Source organism: Bos grunniens, chromosome 3 (assembly GCF_055505025.1).
Source record: "Bos grunniens cultivar Pamir isolate PY7600 chromosome 3, Bosgru_T2T1.0, whole genome shotgun sequence".
Lineage (NCBI taxonomy): Eukaryota > Metazoa > Chordata > Mammalia > Artiodactyla > Bovidae > Bos > Bos grunniens.
In genome coordinates, this window is record NC_141167.1 from 17,721,698 (window position 1) to 17,747,820 (window position 26,123).

At 37.9% G+C, this 26,123-nt stretch overlaps 1 protein-coding gene across 13 annotated transcripts in view; it reads left to right on the plus strand.

Moving 5' to 3' along the window:
* CCDC30 (coiled-coil domain containing 30) overlaps positions 1 to 26,123 on the plus strand; it is a 146,084-nt gene that overhangs the window by 6,618 nt on the left and 113,343 nt on the right. For all 13 annotated transcript variants that reach the window (XR_015157059.1, XR_015157058.1, XR_015157054.1 and 10 more), the window contains exons 2-6: positions 3,660 to 3,838; positions 7,185 to 7,305; positions 14,154 to 14,341; positions 22,923 to 23,012; positions 24,307 to 24,460. Coding sequence is in view for 8 of the 13 variants with exons in the window: in XM_086382562.1 (XP_086238688.1) it covers positions 3,779 to 3,838; positions 7,185 to 7,305; positions 14,154 to 14,341; positions 22,923 to 23,012; positions 24,307 to 24,460 (613 nt within the window). In the remaining 5 variants the exon portion in view is untranslated. The remainder of the gene's footprint in view (positions 1 to 3,659; positions 3,839 to 7,184; positions 7,306 to 14,153; positions 14,342 to 22,922; positions 23,013 to 24,306; positions 24,461 to 26,123) is intronic.

The window sequence follows — 26,123 nt, forward strand, 5'->3', positions numbered from 1 at the left end:
CTAGGAAGATGCCCAAAACAACTAGAGCAGGGACTTAGATACTTGTTACACCAGTGTTTCATAGCAGTGTTATTCACAATAGTCAAAAGGTGGAAACAACTCAAATGCCCATCAACAGATGAGTGGATAACCAAAATACATACAGGGAAATGTTATTCAGCCTTAAAAAGGAAGGAAATTCTGATCCATGGTATGAAGAGGGTGAAACCTGAAGACATGCTAAGTGAAATAAGCCAGAAACAAAAGGACAAATGTATGATTCCACTCATATGAGGTACCTGGAATAGGCACATTTATAGAGACAGAAATTAGAGAGTAGGAAATGGGGTCTCGTTGTTTAATGGATACAGAGCGTATGTTTGGGATAATGAAAATTCTGAAAATGGATAGCAGTGATGATTGCACAGCACTGTGAATGTTCTTAGTGCCAATGAATTCTACACTTAAGTATAATTACAATGGTAAATTTTAAGTTTCGTATATTTACTATACACACACAAAAGAGCGGAAGGTGGTAGAGTGGGACATTTGGAATTTAGAATTGTGGGATTTCAACAGTAGTTTAGGTTATGACAAGAGCTCAGTGGAAGCCAAGGGCTTAGATGACTAAGTAGAATGGAGCTTAAAGGTCTCTGGCTTTGGAAGGGTGCTCAGTCTAGGAGCTTGGATGAGTCATACACTTGGCTATTGACTTGCATCCTATACCTCCCTCCTGACCAGACACGCTTCCTTTTCCTGTATCACTGCTTACCCTCCGATACCCCAATTTCCCAGAAGCCAGGAATGCAAAGGTATTCTCAATATCCCCCATCCACTTCTCCTTTCAACTTCCTCCAGCTTAAGACTGCCCCACTCTACCCCACAACATGGTAGGGTGATGGAGCGTGTGCTATTCTCTAGGGGCAAGCAACTCACAGTGTAGGACATGTAAGAATTCAAACATTTGTCTTCTTATTGTTCATAATCTCACCAATTTATCACAGTTATGTTTTAACATTTGGATGTATTTGCTTCCATTCTTATGTGTCGGATTTTTACATAGTTGTAATAATACCTTTATGTTCTACTTTTTATTATAACAGAAGCATTTTTCTATATTGCCAAATGTAGTGTCTTAGGTCCTCTAATACTCAGAACTAAAACCACAAGGAACTGAATAGTGCTCAGATACCTTGTAGGGAGGAGGATATGAATGGGGACCAGATGATGGGAGTAGGGTGAGGAGGAGCACAAGAAGACTTTTAGCTATAAGTCATGGGGAAGATGTGTGGGGGCACTAAAATTCAGATCTGGATCCTTTTTCTCCTCTAATGTATCAGATGATAATTAACATTTTATATATCATCCACAAAAGCTGTTGATGTGAAAAGAATGAAACTCTGGAAAACTTATCAAGAAAAGATAAAAATAATCAAAATATAGTTTGGCTGTTAAAAAAGCAAAACTGATCATGATTATGTAGACTAACTTTAGTTCAATAACAATTATGCTTATTCCTATAATCTGGGTCACATTAACTTAGTTAAAAGTTATTAATATAATCATACCAGCAAGCCTTATTCACAATTGTTGTTCAGTCTCTTAGTCATGTCCAACTTTTTGCACCCCATAGACTGTAGCACACCAGGCTTCCCTGTCCTTCACCATGTCCCGGAGCTTGCTTAAACTCATGTCCATTGAGCTGGTGATGCCATCCAACCATCTCATCCTCTGTGGTCCCCTTCTCTTCCTGCCTTCAGTCTTCCCCAGCATCAGGGTCTTTTCTAACCAGTCAGCTCTTATCAGGTGGCCAAAGTATTGGAGCTACAGCTTCAGCATCAGTCCTTCGTGAATATTCAGGATTGATTTCCTTTAGGACTGACTGGTTTGATCTTCCTGTAGTCCAAGGACTCTCAAGAGTCTTCTCCAACACCACAGTTCAGAAGCATCAATTTTTTGACGCTCATTCTTCATGGTCCAACTCTCACATTCATACATGGTTACTGGAAAAACGATAGCTTTGACTATATGGACCTTTGTTGGCAAAGTAGTGTCTCTTCTTTTTAATATGCTGTCTAGGTTTGTCATAGTTTTTCTTCCAAGGAGCAAGTGTCTTAATTTCATAGCTGTCATCACCGTCCACAGTGATTTTGGAGCCCATGAAAATAAAGTCTGTCACTGTTTCCATTGTTTCTCTATTTGCCATGAAGTGATGGGACCGGATGCCATGATCTTAGTTTTTTGAATGTTGAGTTTTAAGCTAGCTTTTTCACTCTCCTCTTTCACCTTCATCAAGAGGCTCTTTAGTTCCTCTTCACTTTGTCTGCCATAAAGGTGGTATCATCTGCATATCTGAGATTATTCATATTTCTCCTGTCAATCTTGATTCTAGCCTATGCTTTATCCAGCCCAGCATTTCACATGATGTACTCTAATATAACTTAAATAAGCAGGGTAAGAATATACAGCCTTAATGTACTCCTTTCCCAATTTGGAACCTGTCCATTGTTCCATGTCCAGTTCTAACTGTTGCTTCTTGACCTGCATACAGGTTTCTCAGAGGCAGGTCAGGTGATCTGGTATTCCCATCTGTTTAAGAATTTTCCACAGTTTGTTTTGATCCATATAGTCAAAGTCTTTAGCATAGTCAATGAAGCAGGAGTAGATGTTTATCTGGAATTCTCTTGCTTTTTCTATGATTCAGCTGATGTTGGGACTTTGATCTCTGGTTTTTCTGCCTTTTCTAAATCCAGCTTGAACATCTGGAAGTTCTTGGTTCACATATTGTTGAAGCCTAGCTTGAAGAATTTTGAGCATTACTTTGCTAGCATGTGAGATGAGTACAGTTGTGCAGTAGTTTGAACATTGTTTGGCATTGCCTTTCTTTAGGTTTGGAATGAAAACTGACTTTTTCCAGTCCTATAGCCACTGCTGAGTTTTCCAAATTTGCTGGCATATTGAATGCAGCACTTTCACAGCATCATTTTTTAGGATTTGAGATAGCTCACCTGGAATTCCATCACCTCCTCTGCCTTTGTTCATAGTGATGCTTTAGTGATTCTCATAACACATATATCATTCCATCAATCAGCAGACATTTATCTCTTCCACACCATGTAGTGCAAGCTGTTATGTAGCATGACTACTTTCAAGTTAAAAAAATTAAAGACAGTATCAATGGCAGGCTTAGATCAAGTTTTAGAAGCAAGCTAAATGATTTAGAAGTCAACAGAAGTTATAAGACACTTTCTAGGAGCAAAATAATTCCTTGATAGTAGAGAATTAATGGCTTTCTAGCTCCCAGAGGCATCCTTTTATTTCTAAATACTTAATAGACAAAAACTACTTTGGGATTTATAACATTGCGAGGGGCCTTGGGGAGATTTTCAGATTATTAAATTACAAACTTCAGAACTGGGCAGGCAGAAAGCTTGTATTTTTTAACACATGCTTTTCTTATTTTAGAGGATATAATAGAACTCTTCAAAGCTTTAATTTTTTGTACTTTAACTATTTCATGTATGTGCACATTATAACTTGATAACATAACCGTTAATTAATAGGGAAACTAAGCTATACTTTGTAAGGAGTCTAACTCTAGGCATATAAACATAACAGATTTCTTGCATGCTCAGTTATGTGTTTGTACATACATACATATGCTTATGTCTTTTATCAAGGGGAAATTTCAATTAGAAGATTTGCTTCACCATCCTGAGAAAGAAGGAATTGAACTGCCTGCCTCGACAGAAGAACAACTCTTATTTTGTCTGGTGCTTGTTACAGCAAAGACAGGCTGATGACTGCTTCCAGAGATCTAGAAGAGCTGGCAATGAAGCACATGGAAGAAATTAAAGACGTAAGAACTAATATCATAATTTTGAGATAGCCATGGTTTTGGGATGTCCCTGGTGGTTCAGTGATTAAGACTCTGTTGCTCCACTGTAGGAGGCAAGGGTTCTATCCCTGGTTGGGGAAGTTCCGTGCAATGGGGCCAGAAAGGAAAAAAGAAACTGTGGTTTTGTTCATCATCCTTCCATTATGTTAACATATTAAAAAGCGATATTTGAATATCACTGTGTAGTTTGCAAAGCATTCATGTGTACACTTTTTTTTTTCATGAAATATATCCGCAATCTGTATTGATTTCCAATAGAATACATGTATAGGACATTGCCCAGAGAGGACTAGTTGAATATCCAAATAGGTCTGCTGAAGGTGGCTTTCATTTTCTTAGGAAATTCATCCTTATCTCAATAACCAACCCTCTAGCTGACTCTCTGGCTAGTAGGCTTAGAGACCTGACTAGTCAGCCTAGAGGGAATGGATCTGCTTCTCAAAGGTAGCCTTGTATTGACCAAACTCACAGAAAAGTTTGTAGAAAAATCGAACCAGTTTTTTAAATAGAAGTAAGAAATATAACTACCAAAGGAACTAGACTCATATATCATGTGGCTGATGCATTTTTCTTCTATAGACACACTACATAGGAAGCCAAATTTTAATCAAATGTTTACTTGCTGAACAAATGAAATGATTCTGATTTTTTAGAGCACCAGCTAAGATAACCATATTTCTACAGTCAGACTATCATCATCAGTTCAGTTCAGTTCAGTTGCTCAGTCTTGTCCGACTCTTTGCCACCCCATGAATTGCAGCGTACCAGGCCTCCCTGTCCATCACCAACTCCCGCAGTTCACCCAAACTCATGTCTGTCGAGTCGGTGATGTCATCCAGCCATCTCATCCTCTGTCGTCCCCTTCTCCTCCTGCCCCCAATCCCTCCCAGCATCAGAGTCTTTTCCAATGAGTCAACTCTTCGCATGAGGTGGCCAAAGTACTGGAGTTTCATCTTTAGCATCAGTCCTTCCAAAGAACACCCAGGACTGATCTCCTTTAGGATGGACTGGTTGGCTCTCCTTGCAGTCCAAGGGACTCTCAAGAGTCTTCTCCAACACCACAGTTCAAAAGCATCAATTCTTCGGCGCTCAGCTTTCTTCACAGTCCAACTCTCACATCCATACATGACTACTGGAAAAACCACAGCCTTGACTAGACAGAACTTTGTTGGCAAAGTAATGTCTCTGCTTTTAAATATGCTTTCTAGGGTGGTCATAACTTTCCTTACAAGGGGTAAGCATCTTTTAATTTCATGGCTGCAGTCACCATCTGCAGTGATTTTGGAGCCCCCAAAAATAAAGTCTGACACTGTTTCCACTGTCTCCCCATCTATCATACCTGCCCTTATTTCTGGACCTGTTATATCCTAGAACCTCAGTACCAAGCCAGTAGAGGAGCATATAATGACACCTTTTGACACTTTAATCACTCTTTTTGATGTGTCCAGTACTGATAAACCTACATTCTTACATATAAGATACTTTATTTTTTTTACTCCAGGTACTTACATTTCCTTTAATAAAGTTGTTTCCAACTTCTCAAAATATAAAATAAAAACTCCAGTATAAGAACAAAATTGTATTTCTCTTCCTGGAAATACAAAGATAATAAAAAATAAGTAAAACAACTATCTTTAATGCTTTGCTGATCCAACATTGTCTTGCCTTGAAGGAATGGCTATTTACAGTGTATCTTTAAGTATTAAGTTCAATAGCAGTTAAACATCACTGTGATTTGATAAACAAGGGACATTTCATTGATTGCCTAATGTTTGGCTTTATATCCTGTTTGCTACCTAGGCAGACATCTTCTTTAGTTTTATAAAGTGCCATTTTGCTGTTTGATATTTCTTGAAAACCACACAAAAGAAAGAAAGGGAAAAAGAAAAAACTTTACTAAAGCAAATGAGCCACCTCAAGAAACATTTTTGACAAAGTCCTTGAGTGTACAACCAGCCTCTTCTGTTTGCCCAGTTAAGCTACTTTATTTAAATGAGCTAATAAATTCTCTCAGGTCACTTGCAGATCACTCTGTTGTGTTCTGACAGCTCAGCTCAGCTAACCTGTTGATTTTTAGAGGGCAGTCTGATTCCCAAACTCTTAAAGAAGAGTGCCATTAGCAGAGTAGACCATAAACTTTAACATTAGGCAGGTAAGGGTGAAAAATTGCCTCTGGCCCTGCCTCTCTTGTGTTACCTTGAGCAAGTTACTTCTTTGAGCATAAAATTTCTCATCTGTAGTTTGGGGCTGATAATAGCTCCTTAAAAAGTATTTGTGAGGTTTACACACAATGTGTATCAAACATTTCACATATGTTCTTGGCACCCACCAAGTATTTGATAAGAGTGTTATTACTAGAAATAGATAGTATTGTTCCTGCCATTTTAAAGAGAAGGAAACTGAGTCTTACCAGGAAATGATAAAGTTGGGCTGCAGTTCTGTGTTCTTTCTGCTATACCACTCAGCTTTTTGTTCATATTCTGAGTAGTTGTCCCCAGAAGGCTTCAACACAATTCAGCAAAATGCAGTTCTTTGGTAGTCTGCTTCTCAGCAATTTGGTTTAGTAAGAGTGTGAAATCTGGCTCCTGCCTTTCTGTCTTGCTTAACAATGCAACTCCCTCAGCCTCTCTCAGCCTCCTCACTCACCTATAAAGGAGAAGATAACAGTGTCATAGGATTGTGGTGAAAACTCGGTATTTGATGTCCTTGAACAGAGTACCTGGAGCATGTAGTTTGCTTTCAGTCTATTATTATTAGCCACACAGAAGTACCTTTTGTGAAGCTGCCCTATTAATCAGAAACTATTTTTAAAGAATACCCAATAGTTTATTTTAATAAAGCTCCTATTAACATTTCATCATTTTTTAACCCAATTTTAATTTAATAGTTAATTAAAATAAGCAATTATTATGAATGAAAAAAATTTCAGACATCGTAATCATGAGTTTTGCTTAAGAGTATAAATAATTATTGTGTAGCTATTTCTCTGTTCCTGAGTATCATGACAATATTTCCTAAACCATAGTTAAGGAGACTTAATTTGAAACGTGAGTTGTTCATGGAAAAAAAATCAGAAATTGTGATTTTCCCAGAAATTTGTAGTGATGTGTCATCCTATTTGTGGGGAAACAGCGTCTGATAATGTAACAACAGGAAGTTTAGGGAGAGACATCAAATACTGAGGCCACGCTTAAGCAAAGTTGAGTTTTCTTTTATTTCTCAGATTATAAACATTAATAGTATGGTGATCTCTTAATGACTCTTTCACTTAATAGTCTGGTAAGAAAATGTATTATTTTCTTCTTAGGTGGAAAACTATGCAAACCATGTCTGTGACTTACCAGAGGAAAAAGAAGCATTTTCTCATAGTTATGAAAAGGAAAACAAACAGCCTAGACATGAGTTTAAAGAGCTCCAACTCAAACCAGGTAATTTTTCCTTTTGTTAAAAAATGTAAATTTTTTCTTTAATAAGTAGAGTTTGACAATTATAGAAAATTTGGAAAATGTATAAAAACAGAAAGAAGGAAAAAAATTACTACATACCCTCCACCTCAAGAAAAGTATTTGTAATGCTTCAGGTTTATTTTCTGCCTCTCTCTTTAAGGTATGTATTCTGAAATATTCTGAAATGTGTGTGAGAAAGTGCAGGATGCTTATTTTCTTTAATGTCAGTTACACCACTTACCGCACTAGGTCATCATGACCTGTGTCAGCTCTTCCGGGGCAGAGGTCACGTCCTAGTCTCCCTGGTTTCTGTGTTCTCGACACCTCCAACCTTGTAAAGTACCTAGCATGTTAAGGGCTCAGGAAATGTTTATTAAGTACTCCAAAGCTACAAAGGAAGATACAGACAGGACCCCTTTAAAATATTGTATTTTTTTTTTAACTCCATAAGTTAGCTTTTATTATGATAGTCAGTGTTTATTTAGATTTCATTTCAGTTCAGTCACTGAGTCGTGTCCTATTCTTTGTGACCCCATGGACTGCAGCATGCCATGGGGTCATTTTACGCCAGTAAATATTTATATTTACCACACATTTATTATTTTCTTTGCTTAGCATTTTTCTTTCATTTCAGATATCCTATTTGGAATCATTTCCCAGTTTTTCATTTTAGAACTTTCTTTCACAAGGGTCCGTGATGGACAGTTTTCTGTATTTTAAATCTCAGGTGCAGAGTGAATTGAGCTAATTGTAAGATGTAATTCATTTGTACTTTACTCTAGTTTCAATTTTTCTCCCCTTTTTTGTTTTCCATTGGATAACTGAGTTTTATTCTGCTGGCTCAAAAGCTTGCATTCTAGTTGTGTTCATATTCTGATTGCATTTTAGGAATTTTAAATTTTTCCTGGCATTTTTAGTTTTTCTCAGCTGCAAGGTTGTTAAAGGCTCTAATCTGCCTTGCTGTAAGAAGCAAAAGCTCCTCTGTGGCCTGTTACTAGCATAAATTAATTAGCTCGTGAAGGATTGGGAAATAGGGGAGTAATGTCACTACCATGGGAGTTATATGTGGAAGTTCACGTATCATTTTCCCCAGCATATTAATGATTTGTATTCCCCCAGGATATTAATGATTTGGGTTCACCAACAAGCCATGTAGTTTATACCTAAAGCCTATTCATCCCACTTTGCTCTTCTGGGCTCTTTGGCCACATATTTTGCCTTGAAAGTGCTTATTGCAAAGATATTCCTAATCCTTTGCATTTTGCCTTTATTTTACCCTGCAGGCTCAGCTCTTTCTTTATCTCATCTTTACAGCAAACCTGATTTTTAAAAAGAAGACAGAGTCCTATATTTGCTCTGTATATGTGTATGTGTGCTCAGTTGTAGTCTGACTCTTTGCTATTCTACAGACTGCAGCTGTCGGGCTCCTCTATCCATGAAATTTTCCAGCAAGAATACTGAAGTGGGAAGCCATTTCCTACTCTAGGGGATCTTCCCAACCCAGGGGTAGAACCCATGACTCCTGCATTGGCAGGCGGATTCTTTACCACTAGTGCCCCCTGGGAATTCCCTATACTTGTTGTGTGGTTCAGTTGTTCAGTCATGTCCAACTCTTTACTACCCCATGGACTGCAGCCCGCCAGACTTCCCTGTCCTTCAGTGTGGGAGGACTGAAGGAGTTTGCTCAAACTCATAGCCACTGAGTCAATGATGCCATCCAACCATTTCATCCTCTGTCACCCTCTTCTCCTCCTGCCTTCAGTCTTTCCTAGCATCAGGGTCTTTTCCACTGAATTGACTCTTCACATCAAGTGGCTAAAGCATTGGAACTTCAGCTTCAGCATCAGTCCTTCCAATGAATATTCAGGATTGATTTCCTTTAGGATTGACTGGTTTGATCTCCTTGCTGTCCAAGGGACTCTCAAGAGTCTTCTCTGGCACCACAGTTCAAAAAAATCAGTTCTTTGGCACTCAGCCTTGTTTATGATCCAAGTTTCACATCTGTACATGACTACTACAAAAACCATAGTTTTGGCTATGCCCTTGTTGACAAAGTGATGTGTCTGCTTTTTAATATAATGTCTAGGTTTGTCATAGTTTTTCTTCCAAGGAGCAAGCGCCTTATAATTTCATGGCTACAATCACCGTCTGCAGTGATTTTGGAGCCCAGGAAAATAAAGTCTGCCACTGTTTCCCCATCAATCTGCTATGAAGTGATGGGACCAGGTGCCATGATCTTAGTATTTTGAATGTTGAGTTTTAAGCCAGCTTTTTCACTCTCCTCTCTCACCTTCATCAAGAGGCTCTTTAGTTCCTCTTTACTTTTGCCATTAGGGTGGTGTCATCTGCATATCTGAGATTATTGATATTTCTCCTGACAATCTTGATTCCAGGTTGTGCTTCATCCAGCCAAGCATTTCACATTATGTACTCTGCATATAAGTTAAATAAGCAGGGTGCCAATATACATCTTTGACGTACTCCTTTCCCAATTTGGAACCAGTCCATTGTTCTACGTCCAGTTCTAACTGTTGCTTCTTGACCTGCATACAGGTTTTTCAGAGACAGGTAAGGTGGTTTGGTATTCCCATCTGTTTAAGAACTTTCCACAGTTTGTTGTGATCCACCAAGTCAGAGGCTTTAGCATAGTCAATGAAGCAGAAGTAGATGTTTTTCTGGAATTCTCTTGCTTTTTCTATGATCCAACAGATGTTGGCAATTTGATCTCTGGTTCCTCTGCCTTTCCTCAATCCAGATTGTACATCTGGAAGTTCTTGGTTCATGTACTGTTGAAGCCTAGCTTGAAGGATTTTGAGCATTACCTTGCTAGCATGTGAAATGAGTGCAATTTTGCAGTAGTTTGAACATTCTTTGACATTGCCTTTCTTTGGGATTGGAATGAAAACTGACCTTTTCCATTCCTTTGACCACTGCTGAGTTTTCCAAATTTGCTGGCATATTGAGTGCAGCACCCTAACAGCATCATTTTTTAGGATTGGAAACAGCTCGTTTGGCATTCTATCACCACCACTAGCTTTGTCTGTAGTAGTGCTTCCTAAGGCCCACTTGACTTCAGATTCCAGAATGTCTGGCTCTAGGTGAGTGATCACACCATTGTGGTTATCTGGGTCATTAATACCTTTGTATAGTTCTTTTGTGTATTCTTGCCACCTCCTCTTAATATCTTCTGTTTCTGTTAAGTCCATACCATTTTTGTCCTTTATTGTGCCTATCTTTGCATGAAATGTTCCCTAGGTATCTCTAGTTTTCTTGAAGAGGTCTCTAATCTTTCCCATTCTATTTTCCTCTATTTCTTTACATTGTTTACTTATATTTGCTATAGTATTCCCTTAATTTTTTTAGGAATTTGACACATCTCTTTAATGAACCAATATAATTAGGATTCTCAGTGTTTTTTTATAGCATTAATTATGCAATGATAAAAGTTTTGAGTGCTCCAAGCCAACATTTTTCCATAAGCTACATTATTTTTAGTGAGCATTTTTGTGAAATACAGATCTGCTTGTTTATTTTAGGAACACATATGTCAATCACATCAGAAATGCATCTGTGATTAAAGGATGTCTTTTGAAGGTAGAGCAAACATGATTTGATAATGGGTTTTTTGGAACCCTATACCAAGGTCTTCCCTTGGGGTTTCCCTTGTAGCTCAGTTGGTAAAGAATGTGCCTGCAATGCAGGAGACCTGGGTTCAATCCCTGGGTTGGGAAGATCCCCTGGAGAAGGAAATGGCAACCCACTCCAGTATTCTTGCCTGGAGAATTCCCATGAACAGAGAAGCCTGACAGGCAACTAAGCACAGCACAGCACATACCAAGGTCACAGATTTCATGTTGGGTGGGAGAAAAAGAGAGAAATTACTGGTGACCCCAAGCTCTTTGGCCTGAGCAGTTGGAATACTAGAGATCCTAACTACTCAGATGGGGTAGATGTGGGTGGTCCTATTTAGGGAAGACAGTAGAGAGTTTGCTCTTGGACATCTGCATTTGGATGTGAGTATTAAACATCTGAGTGGAAAAGTCAAACAGGCAGTTTTGTTTATGTCTGGAATGCATTATGAACTAGAGATGTAAATTTGGGAGTCATCAGATATAGCAGATACTTAAAGCCTTAGGATGGTAGGAGATACCCTAGGGAGTAAAAAGAAGAAGTTTCAGAGCTGGGCCCTGGTGTGTTCCAGTGTTCAGAGGTTAGAAAGGTAAGAAGTCAGCAAAGGAGTCTGAGAAGGAGTGGCATGAAAGCTAAGAGGAAACTAGCAGAGTGTGGTGCCCAAGGAGAGAAATGAGGAAGGTGTTTTCAGAAAAGGAAATGAGCAATTGGGCCAAATACCATTAATAGGATATATGGAATGAGGACAGGAGATTGACCACTGGATCTGGACACATGGAGCTCACTGTGATTTTGAGGAGAGCTGTTTCTGTGGAGCAGTGGATACAAAAGCCAATGAGTGAATTCAGGAAAGAATGGTAGGAGAGGGAGAGGACATGGCTATGGTTGATCCTTTCTTGAAGTTGTACAGCAAAGAGGAATGAAGAAATGGTGGAGGAGCTGGAGGGCGACATGAGTGTGAAGCAAAGTTTTTGTGGTTTTCATCACTTTTTTTTTTTTAACTTTCTGTTTTTTAATTTTTCAGCCATGCTGTGTGCAGCATGCAGGATCTCCGTTTCCCACCCAGGGATCGAACCCACGCCCCCTGCATGGAAGCATGGAGTCCTAACCACTGGACCATTAGGGACGTCCCTATCACTGCTGTTTTTAATGGGAGATATTATACCATGTTTCTAAGATGAAAGCTCCATGAGACAGCAGAGATAAGAGTCAACCTCAGGAGCTTGTGTTTTTGAGAGGAGAAGGAATGAGATCCAGTGCATAAGGGGAGGGGCTGGCCTTAGGAACAAGGGTGGCTTGTTTAATCTCGCAAGAAGGAAGAGTACCAGAGAGCTGGCAGATTTGGTAAGGGGAGCTCGTGGAAGTTCTTTTCAGAGTACTTTTCTTTTCTCAGTGAAATAAGAAGTCAGTTATTCAGCTGAGAGTGAGGATGGTAAGGAGGTATTAGAGATTTGATGAGAGAGAAAGATGAAATAATTGTCTAGGTCTCTAAAAAATGAGAGAGAAAGACAAGCAGGGGAATGCAGGAGGATTGCTGAGCAGCAGTAGGGGCCCACTTGAGGTTGGTTAATAGTCGTGAGTCTGAAATGAAACCAATCAGCACTGTGTAGTTTTCTTTACCTACATTCAGCTTCTGGAGTGCACTGGTGAAGTGTTGGCCTTAAACAAGTTGAAGTTTTGTCACCAAGTATAATGGAAGGAAAGGAGGCAAGAGAATTGTGAATATTTTCAGGGGAGTGATTGTAATGATGGGCTGTAGAATCTAAGCTGGGTAAGAGAAGAAATGAGAATAGGGATGGAATAAGGAATGCTGAAAAGTCTTCATAGTCAATGGATGCTAGTTTCCAGTATGGTCAAAAATTGTTGAAATTGAGCTCCTAGTACAAAGGGTTGGGAGGGATGATTGGAGAATAGAATGTTTGAAACTGAGGCTAAGGAGAGGCTATAGAAACTATACAGGCTAATGTCAGGGTCTAGGATATTACTACGGAGTAGGTGACTGAGATGGGATAGAGGACTAGATTTCTGGAAGTTAGCTGGTAAAGGAACTGAAAGGACAGGCTCCTGGAATATAATCATTTACCTGAAAATTGAAATCATCAAAAATTTTGGCAGGATTAGCTGAGTGACTGTGGACAAGTTTCTTAGTGCCTGAGCCCTCATCTCTTAAAAGTGATAATATGACTCCTACCTCACTGGATTAAATAAGATAAATTTATCTCAAATACTTAGTATAATACCAGCCACATTAGCAAACACTAGCTGAAACAACAGTACACTTTAAAAGTTCAGTTCAGTTCAGTTCAGTCGCTCAGTCGTGTCCAACTCTTTGCGACCCATGAACCACAGCACACCAGGCCTCCCTGTCCATCACCAACTCCCACAGTTCACCAAAACCCATGTCCATTGAGTCAGTGATGCCATCCAACCATCTCATCCTCTGTTGTCCCCTTCTCCTCCTGCCCTCAATCTTTGCCAGCATCAGGGTCTTTTCCAGTGAGTTAGCTCTTGGCATCAGGTGGCCAAAGTATTGGAGTTTGAGCTTCAACATCAGTCCTTCCAATGAACACCCAGGACTTATCTCCTTTAGGATGATGTAAGGACAATTTTAAACTTACACAGGTAGTAAGAATATCTAGAATACCAACCTAGACAGCATATTAAAAGGCAGAGATATTAGTAGTCACTTATGGATACGAGAGTTGGACTATAAAGAAAGCTGAGTGCCAAAGAATTGATGCTTTTGAATTATGGTGTTGGAGAAGACTCTTGAGAGTCCCTTGTACTGCAAGAAGATCCAACCAGTCAATCCTAAAGGAAATCAGTCCTGAATATTCTTTGGAAGGACTGATGCTGAAGCTGAAACTCCAATACTTTGGCCACCCGATACAAAGAACTGATTCATGAAGAAGACCCTGATGCTGGGAAAGATTGAAGGTAGGAGGAGAAGGGGACAACAGAGGATGAGATGGTTGGATGGTATCACCGACTCAATGGACATGAGTTTGAGCAAGCTCCGGGTGATGGACAGGGAAGCCTGGCCTGCTGCAGTCCATGGGGTCGCAAAGAGTCTGAAACAACTGAGCGACTGAACTGAATTGAAGAATATCTACTGCTTTTGAGAACCTTTTCCCACTACTTTTTAGTTATTTGCCTGCATTTCTTGTAACAGTATTGTTTCTGTTATTTGTTTCTAACAGAAATGCAAACAAAGGAGGTTGAAATGTATCAAGAAGGCTTGTCTACAGTGGCTCTGAGCAGCCCATGTGAACAGACTACACACTTAATCATGGAAAGAAGTATACTCTTGAGGAAACTGGAACTTGGGAACCCCAAGCCAGAACCACAAAGATGTCTGAGCCATAACCTGAAGAAAGACTTTCCCCAGGTATTCCAAAATTGACTACAGAATTGAATAAGAAGCAGGCTAGTTGAAAAATGCGTGTGTTTATTTAACCTTTCATACATTAAAATATCAGGAAGCCAATTTTGATAGTGCTTAAGAATATAGACTTTAGGTTTGAATGGACCTGCTCTGCCCCTTCTGAGCAGTATGTCCTTGAATAACTTACTTAATTTTTGTGAGCCTCAGTGTCATAGTCTGTAAAATCTGGAAGCAACTCACCTACTCCACAAGATGATCATGAAAACGAAATGAAATTGCTTAATATATGTATAGCTCTAGAATGAAACCCCACATGTTAATTAGAATTATTGTTATTGAGAACCTCCTGTGTGCCAGGCTTTGTGCTAGTAGATGTAGGAACAAGGTCAAATTAAACATGATCTTGGACTTGAAAGGAAAGAAAAATGAAAGAAATAAATGAAGCTAATGAAGGAAAGAAATAAACTAGTAGTTATAATTCAGTGTGGAACGTTCTTTAGTAAACTGAGGCACAGAAGGCTAGGAGAACCTGGGGGAGAGGCTCAGTCAGGATGGATAGAAAAGGCTTCCAGAAGAGGTGGTATTGAGTAGCATTTTGAAAGCTGAGTAGGTGTGAGCTGGATGAAGAAGAAGGGAAAGGCATTTCTGGCAGAGGAGACAGTGTATAACACATACTGGTTCATGTGAGGCAATGCTGAGAAACGCACCCGGAGATATTTTCAGAAACCACTTCATGGTGAGACTCATATGCTAAGCTAGAGAGTTTGGACTCAGCACCCAGCAGTGTTCCTGGAGCATACTAGAGGCATAAAAATATTTCAAATTGATTAATAACTGACTGCTGTAAATGGTCTGGCGAGTCACTAAATGATTTTAAGAGAAGAGTGACATGCACACATGCACAGCATGATCTGATTCGTGTTTTAGAAAAATCACTGTGGCCATCGTGGAGAGATGGATTGGAAAGGGGCCAGATTGGAAGCTGGGGTTTCAGGAGATGTTAAATAATAATTAATTAAAGAATGAGAACCAAAAACAAGACTCAAAGTGTAAATGAAGAAGGGAAGATGAACTAAGGAGTTATGAAGGAGATGGAATCTATAAAACAAATTGAAGGTGAAGTCTTAGATGATTTTAAAGCTAAGATCATAGTTTACTTAGATCACTACTAAGTCATAGTTTTACAACTCATGGACAGAAAGAATTAAAACAGATACTATGAAGGATTTTGTTATTATAAAATGTAATTCATAACATTTCTGTCACATTCTGATTTATATTTTGTTTAAGCTAATGTTGTCATTTGCCTGAGCATAAAGTAATCAGTAGAGTCACTTTTTTGTAGAAATTGACAAGCTGATTCTAAAATGGATAAGGAAGGCAAAGGAACTAGAATAGCCCAAACAACTTTGAAAAAGAAGAACAAGTTGGAAGATACACTCTTCCCACTTTCAAGACTTACCATAAAGCTGTAGTAATCAAGAATGTGTGGTATTGGTGTAAAGGTAGATATATAGATCAATGGAACAAAATAAAGACCCACACCTGTAGGGTAAATTGATTTTCAAAACAAATGGGAAGGTAATTTAATGGGGAAAAGATGTGCTTTTCCACAAACAGTGCTGGAACAATTGGATAGGCATATGCAAAAAACAAACAGAAAAAACTCCCTCAACTCCATTGAGTCCCCTTCCCCACTGGTAAAGGAGGGAATCCCTACCCTAAATACTATGAGATAGTCAAACACATGATACCCAGCTTTGGACAGAGATGTGGTTCATAGTTAATCACAAAGACTTACAGCCCAGTGGAGGACACTGCCTGTCAGGCAAGGCCACAGGGGGTTGTATTCAGGAACGGAGTGAACTCACAGGACCCGTGGGAGACAGAGTTTGTGGTAACAGTAGGAGAGGTGCCCCTTTGTTCCTGTGGGAGGATATGACTGGCTTGTTTAAAAAATTTCATGGGTTGGCAGCGGAATGACAGTCGTTAAATGGCTGAGGGCCAGGTAGACTATAGCTGTTCTGGCTGATAGGGGAATTAGCTGGGTAGGGAATCTTTCCTGTCAGATGGGGGTATGTCTGGCAAAAGCAGGGGAATTCATGGATAGGCTTTTGGTGCACTGTGAGGTACAAGGGTGTGAAGGTAACACATGAAATTTAAGGCTTTATAATACCTTTATCCTATCCATATACAAGAATTAAGACGGTTCATAGATCATGTAGGAGATAAAATCTACAGAAGAAAATTTTAGTGACCTTGGGTTTGGAAAGATTTTTATCAGACAGGAAGAGCACAGGGTATGAAATTGGATTTTATCAAAATTCAGAATGTCGCTCTTCAAAAGACAGAAATAAAAGAGGAAGGCACAGACTGGGAGATAATTTTTTTTTTTAAATGTGTCCAACAAAATCTTTCTATCTAAATATATAAATAACTCTTATAACTCAATAATAATAACACATACAACCCAACTGAAAAATGGGCAAAAAATTTAAAAGCAACTGTACCAGAGAAGATATACAAATAGTAAATAAGCACATAAAATAATGCTTAAATTCATTTACTATTAGGAAAACACAAAAATCACAGTGAGTCACCACTATCAATTTATCAATATCAATGAATGCCCAGAATTAAAGACTAACCATATCAAGTATTGTTGACAATGTGAAGCAACTATAATCCTCATATTCTACTGATGTGAATATAAAATGATACTACCACTTTGAAAATTACTTAACATTGCCTTAAAAAATTAAACATGCAACTGTTACATTCCACTTCTAGGAATATACCAAGAGAAATGAAAGCATGTGGCCGTGTAAAGACTTACACATGTCACGGCAGCCTTCATTGTATAATCAACTCAAATGTTCATCAGCAGGTAAATGTATAGACCTATAGAATGAAATATTACTTTATAATAAAAAAGAAAAAATACAAAACAGATATATCTCAATTATCTGAGTGAAATAAGCCAGACCAAAAAGAGTACATAGTCTATGGTTCCATTTGTTTAAAGCAGTAGGAAATGCAAACTGGTATATAGTAACAGAAACACATCAGTGGTTGTCTGAGGACAGTGTTGGGAAAGAATAAATTTAAGGAAGCATATGAAACTTTTGCCTGTGGTGGATATTTTCATTATCTTGATTGTGGTGTTGGTTTCATGAATGTATACATGTAACAAAAAATTGTACACTGTAAATATGTTCAGTTTGTTGTATATTGATTATACCTTTAAAAAACTTAAAAAAATTTTTTTGCAAAGATCTTATTATTATGAACTGTAGCCTGTAAAAATTTCATTGCCTCCCTAGTTATATTTTACATACACTAATGTTGGAGAAGGAAATGGCAACCCACTCCAGTACTCTTGCCTGGAAAATCCCATGGATGGAGGAGCCTGGTAGGCTACAGTTCATGGGATCACAAAGAGTTGGACACGACTGAGTGACTTCACTTTCAATGTTGAACTAACCTGTGCATAAAGTAGATGAGAGAATCATACCTACCAAAATGGGACCACATATGATGACTTGAAACCCCAAGAAGTTTTGCAAGGCCTGATCTACATATGAACTACATTTTATTTAACATTAGTTTTTATTTTTTATTGGCTTTTTAACTTAATATAGGCACATAGTAAAAAAGGATTCAAGCACTATAAAATAGAATGAAAAATGAGTTATCTTCTCACCTCAAATCCTCAGTTCCATACTGTTAAGCAACCACTGCCAACAATTTTTTAATCTATCTTTCCAAAAAAATTTCCATTCTCTTAAAATTCAAATTATATTCCATTATGCCTATTGTTTTCAGTTTCTGTAATAGCATGTAGAGATTTTCCTTTGTCTTTTTGATAACATATATCCTTTAAATGGCTTAAAGCTCAACATTCAGAAAACTAAGATCATGGCATCTGGTCCCATCACTTCATGGGAAATACATGGAGAAACAGTGGAAACAGTGTCAGACTTTCTTTTTTTGGGCTCCAAAATCACTGCAGATGGTGATTGCAGCCATGAAATTAAAAGTTGCTTACTCCTTGGAAGGAAAGTTATGACCAACCTAGATGGCATATTCAAAAGCAGAGACATTACTTTGCCAACAAAAGCCCGTCTCATCAAGGCTATGGTTTTTCCAGTGGTCATGTATGGATGTGAGAGTTGGACTGTGAACAAAGCTGAGCGCCGAAGAATTGATGCTTTTGAATTGTGGTGTTGGAGAAGACTCTTGAGAGTCCCTTGGACTGCAAGTAGATCCAACCAGTCCATCCTAAAGGAGATCAGTCCTGGGTGTTCTTTGGAAGGACTGATGCTAAAGATGAAACTCCAGTACTTTGGCCACCTCATGCGAAGAGTTGACTCATTGGAAAAGACTCTGATGCTGGGAGGGATTGGGGACAGGAGGAGAAGGGGACAACAAAGGATGAGATGGCTGTATGGGATCACTGACTTGCTGAACATGAGTTTGAGTGAACTCCGTGAGTTGGTGACGGATAGGGAGGCCTGGCGTGCTGCAATTCATGGGGTTGCAGAGTCGGACATGAATGAGCGACTCAACTGAACTGAACTGATCCTTTAAATGGATATATCAGAATTTGTTTAACCACTTTATTGTTGCATGGGGCAGAGGACCAAGAGATGACTTTTAATGCCAGGAATAATCAAAGTTTTTTTTTTTTTAATATTTTACTGTGGAATATGACAGAATATGTGCAGAAAAAAGATAACACTGTAAAAATACAGTTTGACAAATAGTTACTGAATAAACACCTATGTAAGCACTGGTCCTGTTAGGAATACAACATTGCCAACTGCCTCAGTTCAGTTCAGTTTAGTCGCTCAGTCGTGTCCGACTCTTTGCGACCCCATGAATCGGAGCATGCCAGGCCTCCCTGCCCATTACCAACTCTCGCAGTTCACCCAAACTCATGTCCATTGAGTCGGTGATGCCATCCAACCACCTTATCCTCAATCGTCCCCTTCTCCTCCTGCCCCCAATCCCTCCCAGCATCAGGGTCTTTTCCAATGAGTCAACTCTTCTCATGAGGTGGCCAAAGTATTGGAGTTTCATCTTTAGCATCAGTCCTTCCAAAGAACACCCAGGACTGATCTCCTTTAGGATGGACTGGTTGGATCTCCTTGCAGTCCAAGGGACTCTCAAGAGTCTTCTCCAACACCACAGTTCAAAAGCATCAATTCTTCGGCACTCAGCTTTCCTCACAGTCCAACTCTCACATCCATACATGACCACTGGAAAAACCATAGCCTTGGCTATACGGACCTTTGTTAGCAAAGTAATGTCTGCTTTTGAATATGCTGTCTAGGTTGGTCATAACTTTCCTTCCAAGGAGTAAGTGTCTTTTAATTTCATGGCTGCAATCACCATCTGCAGTGATCTTGGAGCCCAAAAAAAGAAAGTCTGACACTGTTTCCACTGTTTCCCCATCTATTTCCCATGAAGTGATGGGACCAGATGCCATGATCTTTGTTTTCTGAATGTTGAGCTTTAAGCCAACTTTTTCACTCTCCTCTTTCACTTTCATCAAGAGGCTTTTTAGTTCCTCTTCACTTTCTGCCATTGGAGAAGGTGATGGCACCCCCACTCCAGTACTCTTGCCTGGAAAATCCCATGGACGGAGGAGCCTTGTAGGCTGTAGTCCATGGGGTCGCGAAGAGTCGGACACGACTGAGTGACTTCACTTTCACTTTTCACTTTCATGCATTGGAGAAGGAAATGGCAACCCACTCCAGTGTTCTTGCCTAGAGAATCCCAGGAGCCTGGTGGGCTGCTGTCTATGGAGTCACACAGAGTCGGACACGGCTGATGTGACTTAGCAGCAGCAGCACTTTCTGCCATAAGGGTGGTGTCATCTGCATATCTGAATATCTGGAAGTTCACGGTTCATGAATTGCTGGCCAACTGCCTAGAACCTTTCTTATCTGATCACAACCCCTTTCTCTCCACAAAGATGTGCATCCCTAAATAATATATATAGTAGTTTTGTCTATTTATAGTCAAAATACTATTTGTCTATAGTAGTTTTTGTCTATTTTGAATATTATATACAGGGAATCAACTTTGGGAAGTGCTTTTTGGGAAAACATTATGTTTATATTATTTATTTTTAGTTAGCTTGTCATTGCTATATATTATTCCATCATGTGAATATACAGCATGAGACTATCCACTCTATGCTAATTTGGGTTATTTCCAATTTATTGTCTATTTTGAACACATTTTAATTTTATCAGTTATGCTGCTGTGAACATTCTTTTGTGTGTGCATTCATTTATATAGGGTATACAGCTAAGAGTAGATTTAGGAAATTATAGAGTATGTGGATCTTCAGCTTTACTAGATAATGTCAAACTTTCTTCTTAAAGTAGTGGTACCAGTTTATTCTGGCACTAGTACTGTATGAGAATGCCTTTGCTTCTCATCAACCCCTGATGTCTTCAGACTTTTAAATTTTTGCTAAACTACTGGGTGCATAATGATATCCCATATTGGTTTTAATTAGCATTTCCCTGATTACAAGTGAATTTAGTGTAATTATTTGTCACTTGAATTTCCTATTTTGTTAGTGTTTATTCAGGTCTCTTGTCCATTAAAAAATTGAGTTGTCTGTCTTGTTATTTACATGTATTGTCTATGTTCTGGTTTCAAGTCTTTTTATTGATTGTGTGTGTCACAAATGCTTTTTCCCTACTCTGTGACTTGTCCTTTTAATATTCTTAAAAGTGTCTTTTAATGAACAGAAGTTCTTAAATTTAAGATTGTTCAATTTATCAATCATCTGTTTTATAGTTAGTGTTTTTCTGTCCTGTTTAAGAAATTCTTTCCTTCTGGGGTTTTGATTTTTGGTTGCATTGACTCTATAAGTCTGTTGGAGAGGAATTGGCTATCGTAAAATACTGATGTTATCTGTGATCATAGACTATCTCTCCATTTGCTTTTTAATGTATATAAGTAAAGTTTTATCACTTTTTTCACAAAATCTTGCACATTTTTTGTTACATTTATTGCTAGTTACTTCATATTTTTGGATGCTGTTAGTAATGAATGCTGTATGTTTTTTGAGAATTTAATTTTCTGATTATCTATTGCTAGTATTAAAAGTATAATTATTTTTATATATTGACTATATTTAGCAATATTGCTGAAATTTCCCATTCATTTTAATAATTTATTTGAAGATTTTGTACTTTTTCCCCCTTATAGTCATATCTGAGAATAATGATACTTTTGTTTCTTCCTTTCCCATCTTTATTCCTTTAAATTTCTTTACTTACTATACTGACTTCGATCTTTAGTATTATCTTGAGTAGCAGAGATACTTGTCTTGTTAATAATATCAGAGAGAAAGTATTCAGCTATTCACTAGTATGATGTTTGATTAAGAGTTGCTGTTTTTTCAAAAAGTTGTCTGATTTTTGCAAAAGAGAGAGGTTAGATTTGTATTATTCATATTTTCTTTTACAGTTCTACAATTCCATCACAGTATTTTTTTGAAATAAGTCAGGAGTTTGAGGTATATTAGAAAAGAAAATAAGTTATGTGGACTGTAAATGTTTTAAATTTGTAAGATTCTATAAATAAACCTATATTCTGTAAAAAAAAAAAAAAGTTGCTTTTTTTTAAAGATAGACTTTATTGAGTTAAGAAAGTTCTCTTTTATTCCTGATTTGTTCAGAGCTTCTATTAGGAATTAATGTTGAGTTTAGAAAATGTTGAGTTTTTTCTATAGCTATTGAAATGATGAAGTCATTTAGAACTTTTACCTGTTAATGTGAGAATTTCATTGATTAAATTTTATAATGTTAAACCTATCTTGTATTCCTGGGATAAATCCAACTCCTTCATGATATGTTATCCTTTCTAAATGGTATAGATTCAGTTTGATAAACTTTGCTTTAAATTTTTGCATCTATGTTTATGAGTGAGGTGGCCCTGTGATTTTTCTTTTTGTGTTACCTTTGTCAGGTTTTAATATCAAGATCCATCTAGGCAGTGTTAGCCAGCCTATTTTTTCATTATTGCTTCTATAATGAGACTTTTTAAATAATTTTTTCTATCACTGTCCCATGAAATCTTGATGGCACTGATATAAAGTAATTCTATATATGTACCATAGACATCTGTACTTTGTACTTAAAAGGGTAAGATTTCCCTGCTTAGGAATCAGTCTGAACTCCCGTGGGGGCAGTATTATCTCACTGAGAATGCATGGTCTAGCCTCATAAAATTGACTGGATTGTGCTCCCTCTTTCTCTACTTGATTATATTTTTTTTAATTTAAATGACATTTTTAAACTTCCCTGGTGGTTCAGATGGTAAAGCATCTGCCTACAATGCGGGAGACCTGGGTTCGATCCCTGGGTCAGGAAGATCCTCTGGAGAAGGAAATGGCAACCCACTCCAGTACTCTTGCCTGGAAAATCCCATGGATGGAAGAGCCTGGTAGGCTACAGTCCATGGGGTCGCAAAGAGCTGGACATGACTGAGCAACTTCACCTTACCTCACCTTTTGTTCATGAAGCCAATTGATATAATATTCATTTACCTCATTTAGGAGAAACTTGAACAAACCCACCAGCCTCTGCAAAAGGAACATCAGAGACATCAAGAACCTGTGCATCAGTCTAAAAAAAGTCTGAATGAGGTAAGAAAAAATTTACTATCTTTTGCTTAATAATAATAGGTAATTACAAGTTAGCTTTTACCTTGGAAGTATTTTGTTTGAATACATTAAAATGTATAAATCCATGCTGTAAAAGATATCAGTTGTGCATAAGAGTATTATGAACACATCATAGAAATTTGGGAAGAAAAAATAAATTATTTAACACAATAGCTGATTTTTATTGAATGTATCAAAATGTAAGCAATCAATATGTGTTATGTCCTTTGAAAAATCACCTTGGGACAGTACACACTTCTTTCCAAATATATTTGAAGCTTCTTTTTGCGGGGAGGTCCTTTAAAATGTGTTGCACATTATTTTAAGTATAAGTAATTCTCTTTGTGGAAATTATTTTTGATGTAGGGAAATGTTATTAAGAGTTAAATCTAGTGAATAAAGTATATATAGAGAATTTAACAATGGGGAAAAACCCAAGATAAATATATGTGGATGAAACCATGGTATTATTTTCAATAGCAAAAATGGAAAACTACCAAAGTGTTGAAATGATTACATAAATTATGTTGCACTCACTGGAACATTATATAGCCTCTAAAAATTATCATTACAAAATCTATACAGCAATATAAAAAAATATTCCTCGTATAATGTTAAATGAAAAAGTCAGACAGAAATGTGTACATAGATTGAGATTATGACTATGTTAAAAATGTATGTAAATGAAAAATCCTGCAAGGAACTACACCAGTAAGCTGAAGTAGTTTTGTTATGTGGATGGTATTAATGTTTGGTTGTTTTCTTACTTTTTAGGAAAATTTGTATAATGAAATTATAATCTTATATGAAATACATATCTTGGGGATCAAAAGCAAAATATAATTAAGATTGAATTTCTTACTTAGCTTTTAAAATGCTTTAAAAAGAGTTGTAGAAAAGGAGCTCTAAACATGAATTGAGCCCTAATTGTTCCAACTTTGAAATGAAATAAAATTTAATGTAAAGGCATTTTACAAGCTGTATTTAATTACCATATAAATGAGGACTATTTTCCCTCTTTTTTGCCAAAGATTATTTTTATGATTAAATTTCTAGTTTTTGAAATAATTATATAACCATAATCTCTTAAGTATTTTGGGTTCGAAGGTGAAATTGTATAAAAACAATAAAATATCACCAATTTTATATGGTTCAACCTAATAAAAGAAATGCATATAAATAATCTACTCTTCTTTATTGGCTCTCAAACACTTATAGGGCAATATCCTGAGTATATTTACTTTTCGGTGTACTACTAACAGCAGTTTTATTTCAGTCCCATAATGAAGATCCAGAAAAAGATAAAACACCACAAAACTGCAGAGAGAGAGATTTGGAGGACGTAGCACGGCAGTTAGAGGTGGCCCACGAAGAGATCCGAAGGCTCACTGATGAACTGCGAGGGAAGGAGAAGGTACAGCGCAAACTCGGTAAGCTGTGCTGACGGTGAACGTCTCTGACCATGTGGTAAATGTAATGGTCCTGCTAAGGGTAAGACACAAGTACACTGAGAAAAAAATCTAAGATAAACACATAAAAGTCTGATATATAGTCTCATTTTCTACAGTGTCCAGAAGTTTTTGTCGAAGCATATCATAACTACCAAGAGGTGTACAACTCCAATACACCACCCAGTGCAAGAAATTTCCAGTGCTCCAGAAGCCCTGTCTCTTCTCCCTATGTCTACTTACTCTCTCCTCCCGCGAAGTCATGACTAGTCCTAACTTTTAAGGCTATTTCTGCGTTTTAACTGCAGGGAGTATACATTCTTTAGCTTGTTTCTTTTGTTCAATATTATATTTGTGAGATTCATCCGTATTGTTCCATGTAACAATACTTTGTTCACTTTTGCTGTTTGTACTCTAGTGTTTCATTGAATAAACATACTCCACTTATTTTATTTATCCCTTCTACTGTTGATAGACATTTATGTTGTCTCCAGTTGGTCTCTTATGAACAGTGCTGCTCTAAGTATTCTTGTCTTTATCTATATATTTCTGATCATGATATACCTCAGTAGAATTATTAGATCAGATGGTTAAGGATTTGTTCTGTGTTGGTAAATTACTGCCATGTTGTCTTCCAAATAGTTGTACTAATTTAAGCTCTGCTCAGTTGTGTATGAGTTGTTAGTTACTTCACATTCTCTGTCAGTGCTTGGTATTGTCAGTCTTACTAATTTTACCTTTTCTGGTGAGTTATGTAGTAGTATTTAACTGTGGCTTTACTTAACATTTCCCTGACAGTTAACATTGTTGAAAATCCTTTCATATGATTGTTGTTGTTGCTTACTTAGGTATCAATTCAGTTTGGTTCAATTGCTCAGTCATGTCCGATTCTTTGTGACCCCATGGACTGCAGCATGCCAGGCCTCCCTGTCCATCACCAACTCCCGGAGCCTACTCAAACTCATGTTCATTGAGTCGGTGATGCCATCCAACCGTCTCATCCTCTGTCATCCCCTTCTCCTCCCACCTTCAATCTTTCCCAGCATTAGGGTCTTTTCCAATGAGTCAGTTCTTTACATCAGAGTATTGGAGTTTCAACCTCAGCATCAGTCCTTCCTATGAGTATTCAGGACTGATTTCATTTAGAATGGACTAGTTGGATCTCCTTGCAGTCCAAGGGACTCTCAAGAGTCTTCTCCAACACCACAGTTCAAAAGCATCAATTCTTCGGCACTCAGCTTTCTTTATAGTCCAGCTCTCACATCCATACATGACTACTGGAAAAACCATACTTTGACTAGATGGACCTTTGTCGTCAAAGTAGTGTCTCTGCTTTTTAATACACACTGTCTAGGTTTGTCATAGTTTTTCTTCCAAGGAGCAAGCGTCTTTTAATTTCATGGCTGCAGTCACCATCTGCAGTGATTTTGGAGCCCAAGAAAATAATGTTTGTTACTGTTTCCATTGTTGCCCCAACTTCTTGCCATGAAGTGATGGGGCCACATACCATGATCTTTGTTTTTTGAATGTTGAGTTTTAAGCCAACTTTTTCACTCTCCTCTTTCACCTCCAACAAGAGGCTCTTTAGTTCCTCTTCGCTTTCTTCCATGAGGGTGGTATTATCTGCATATCTGAGGTTATTGAT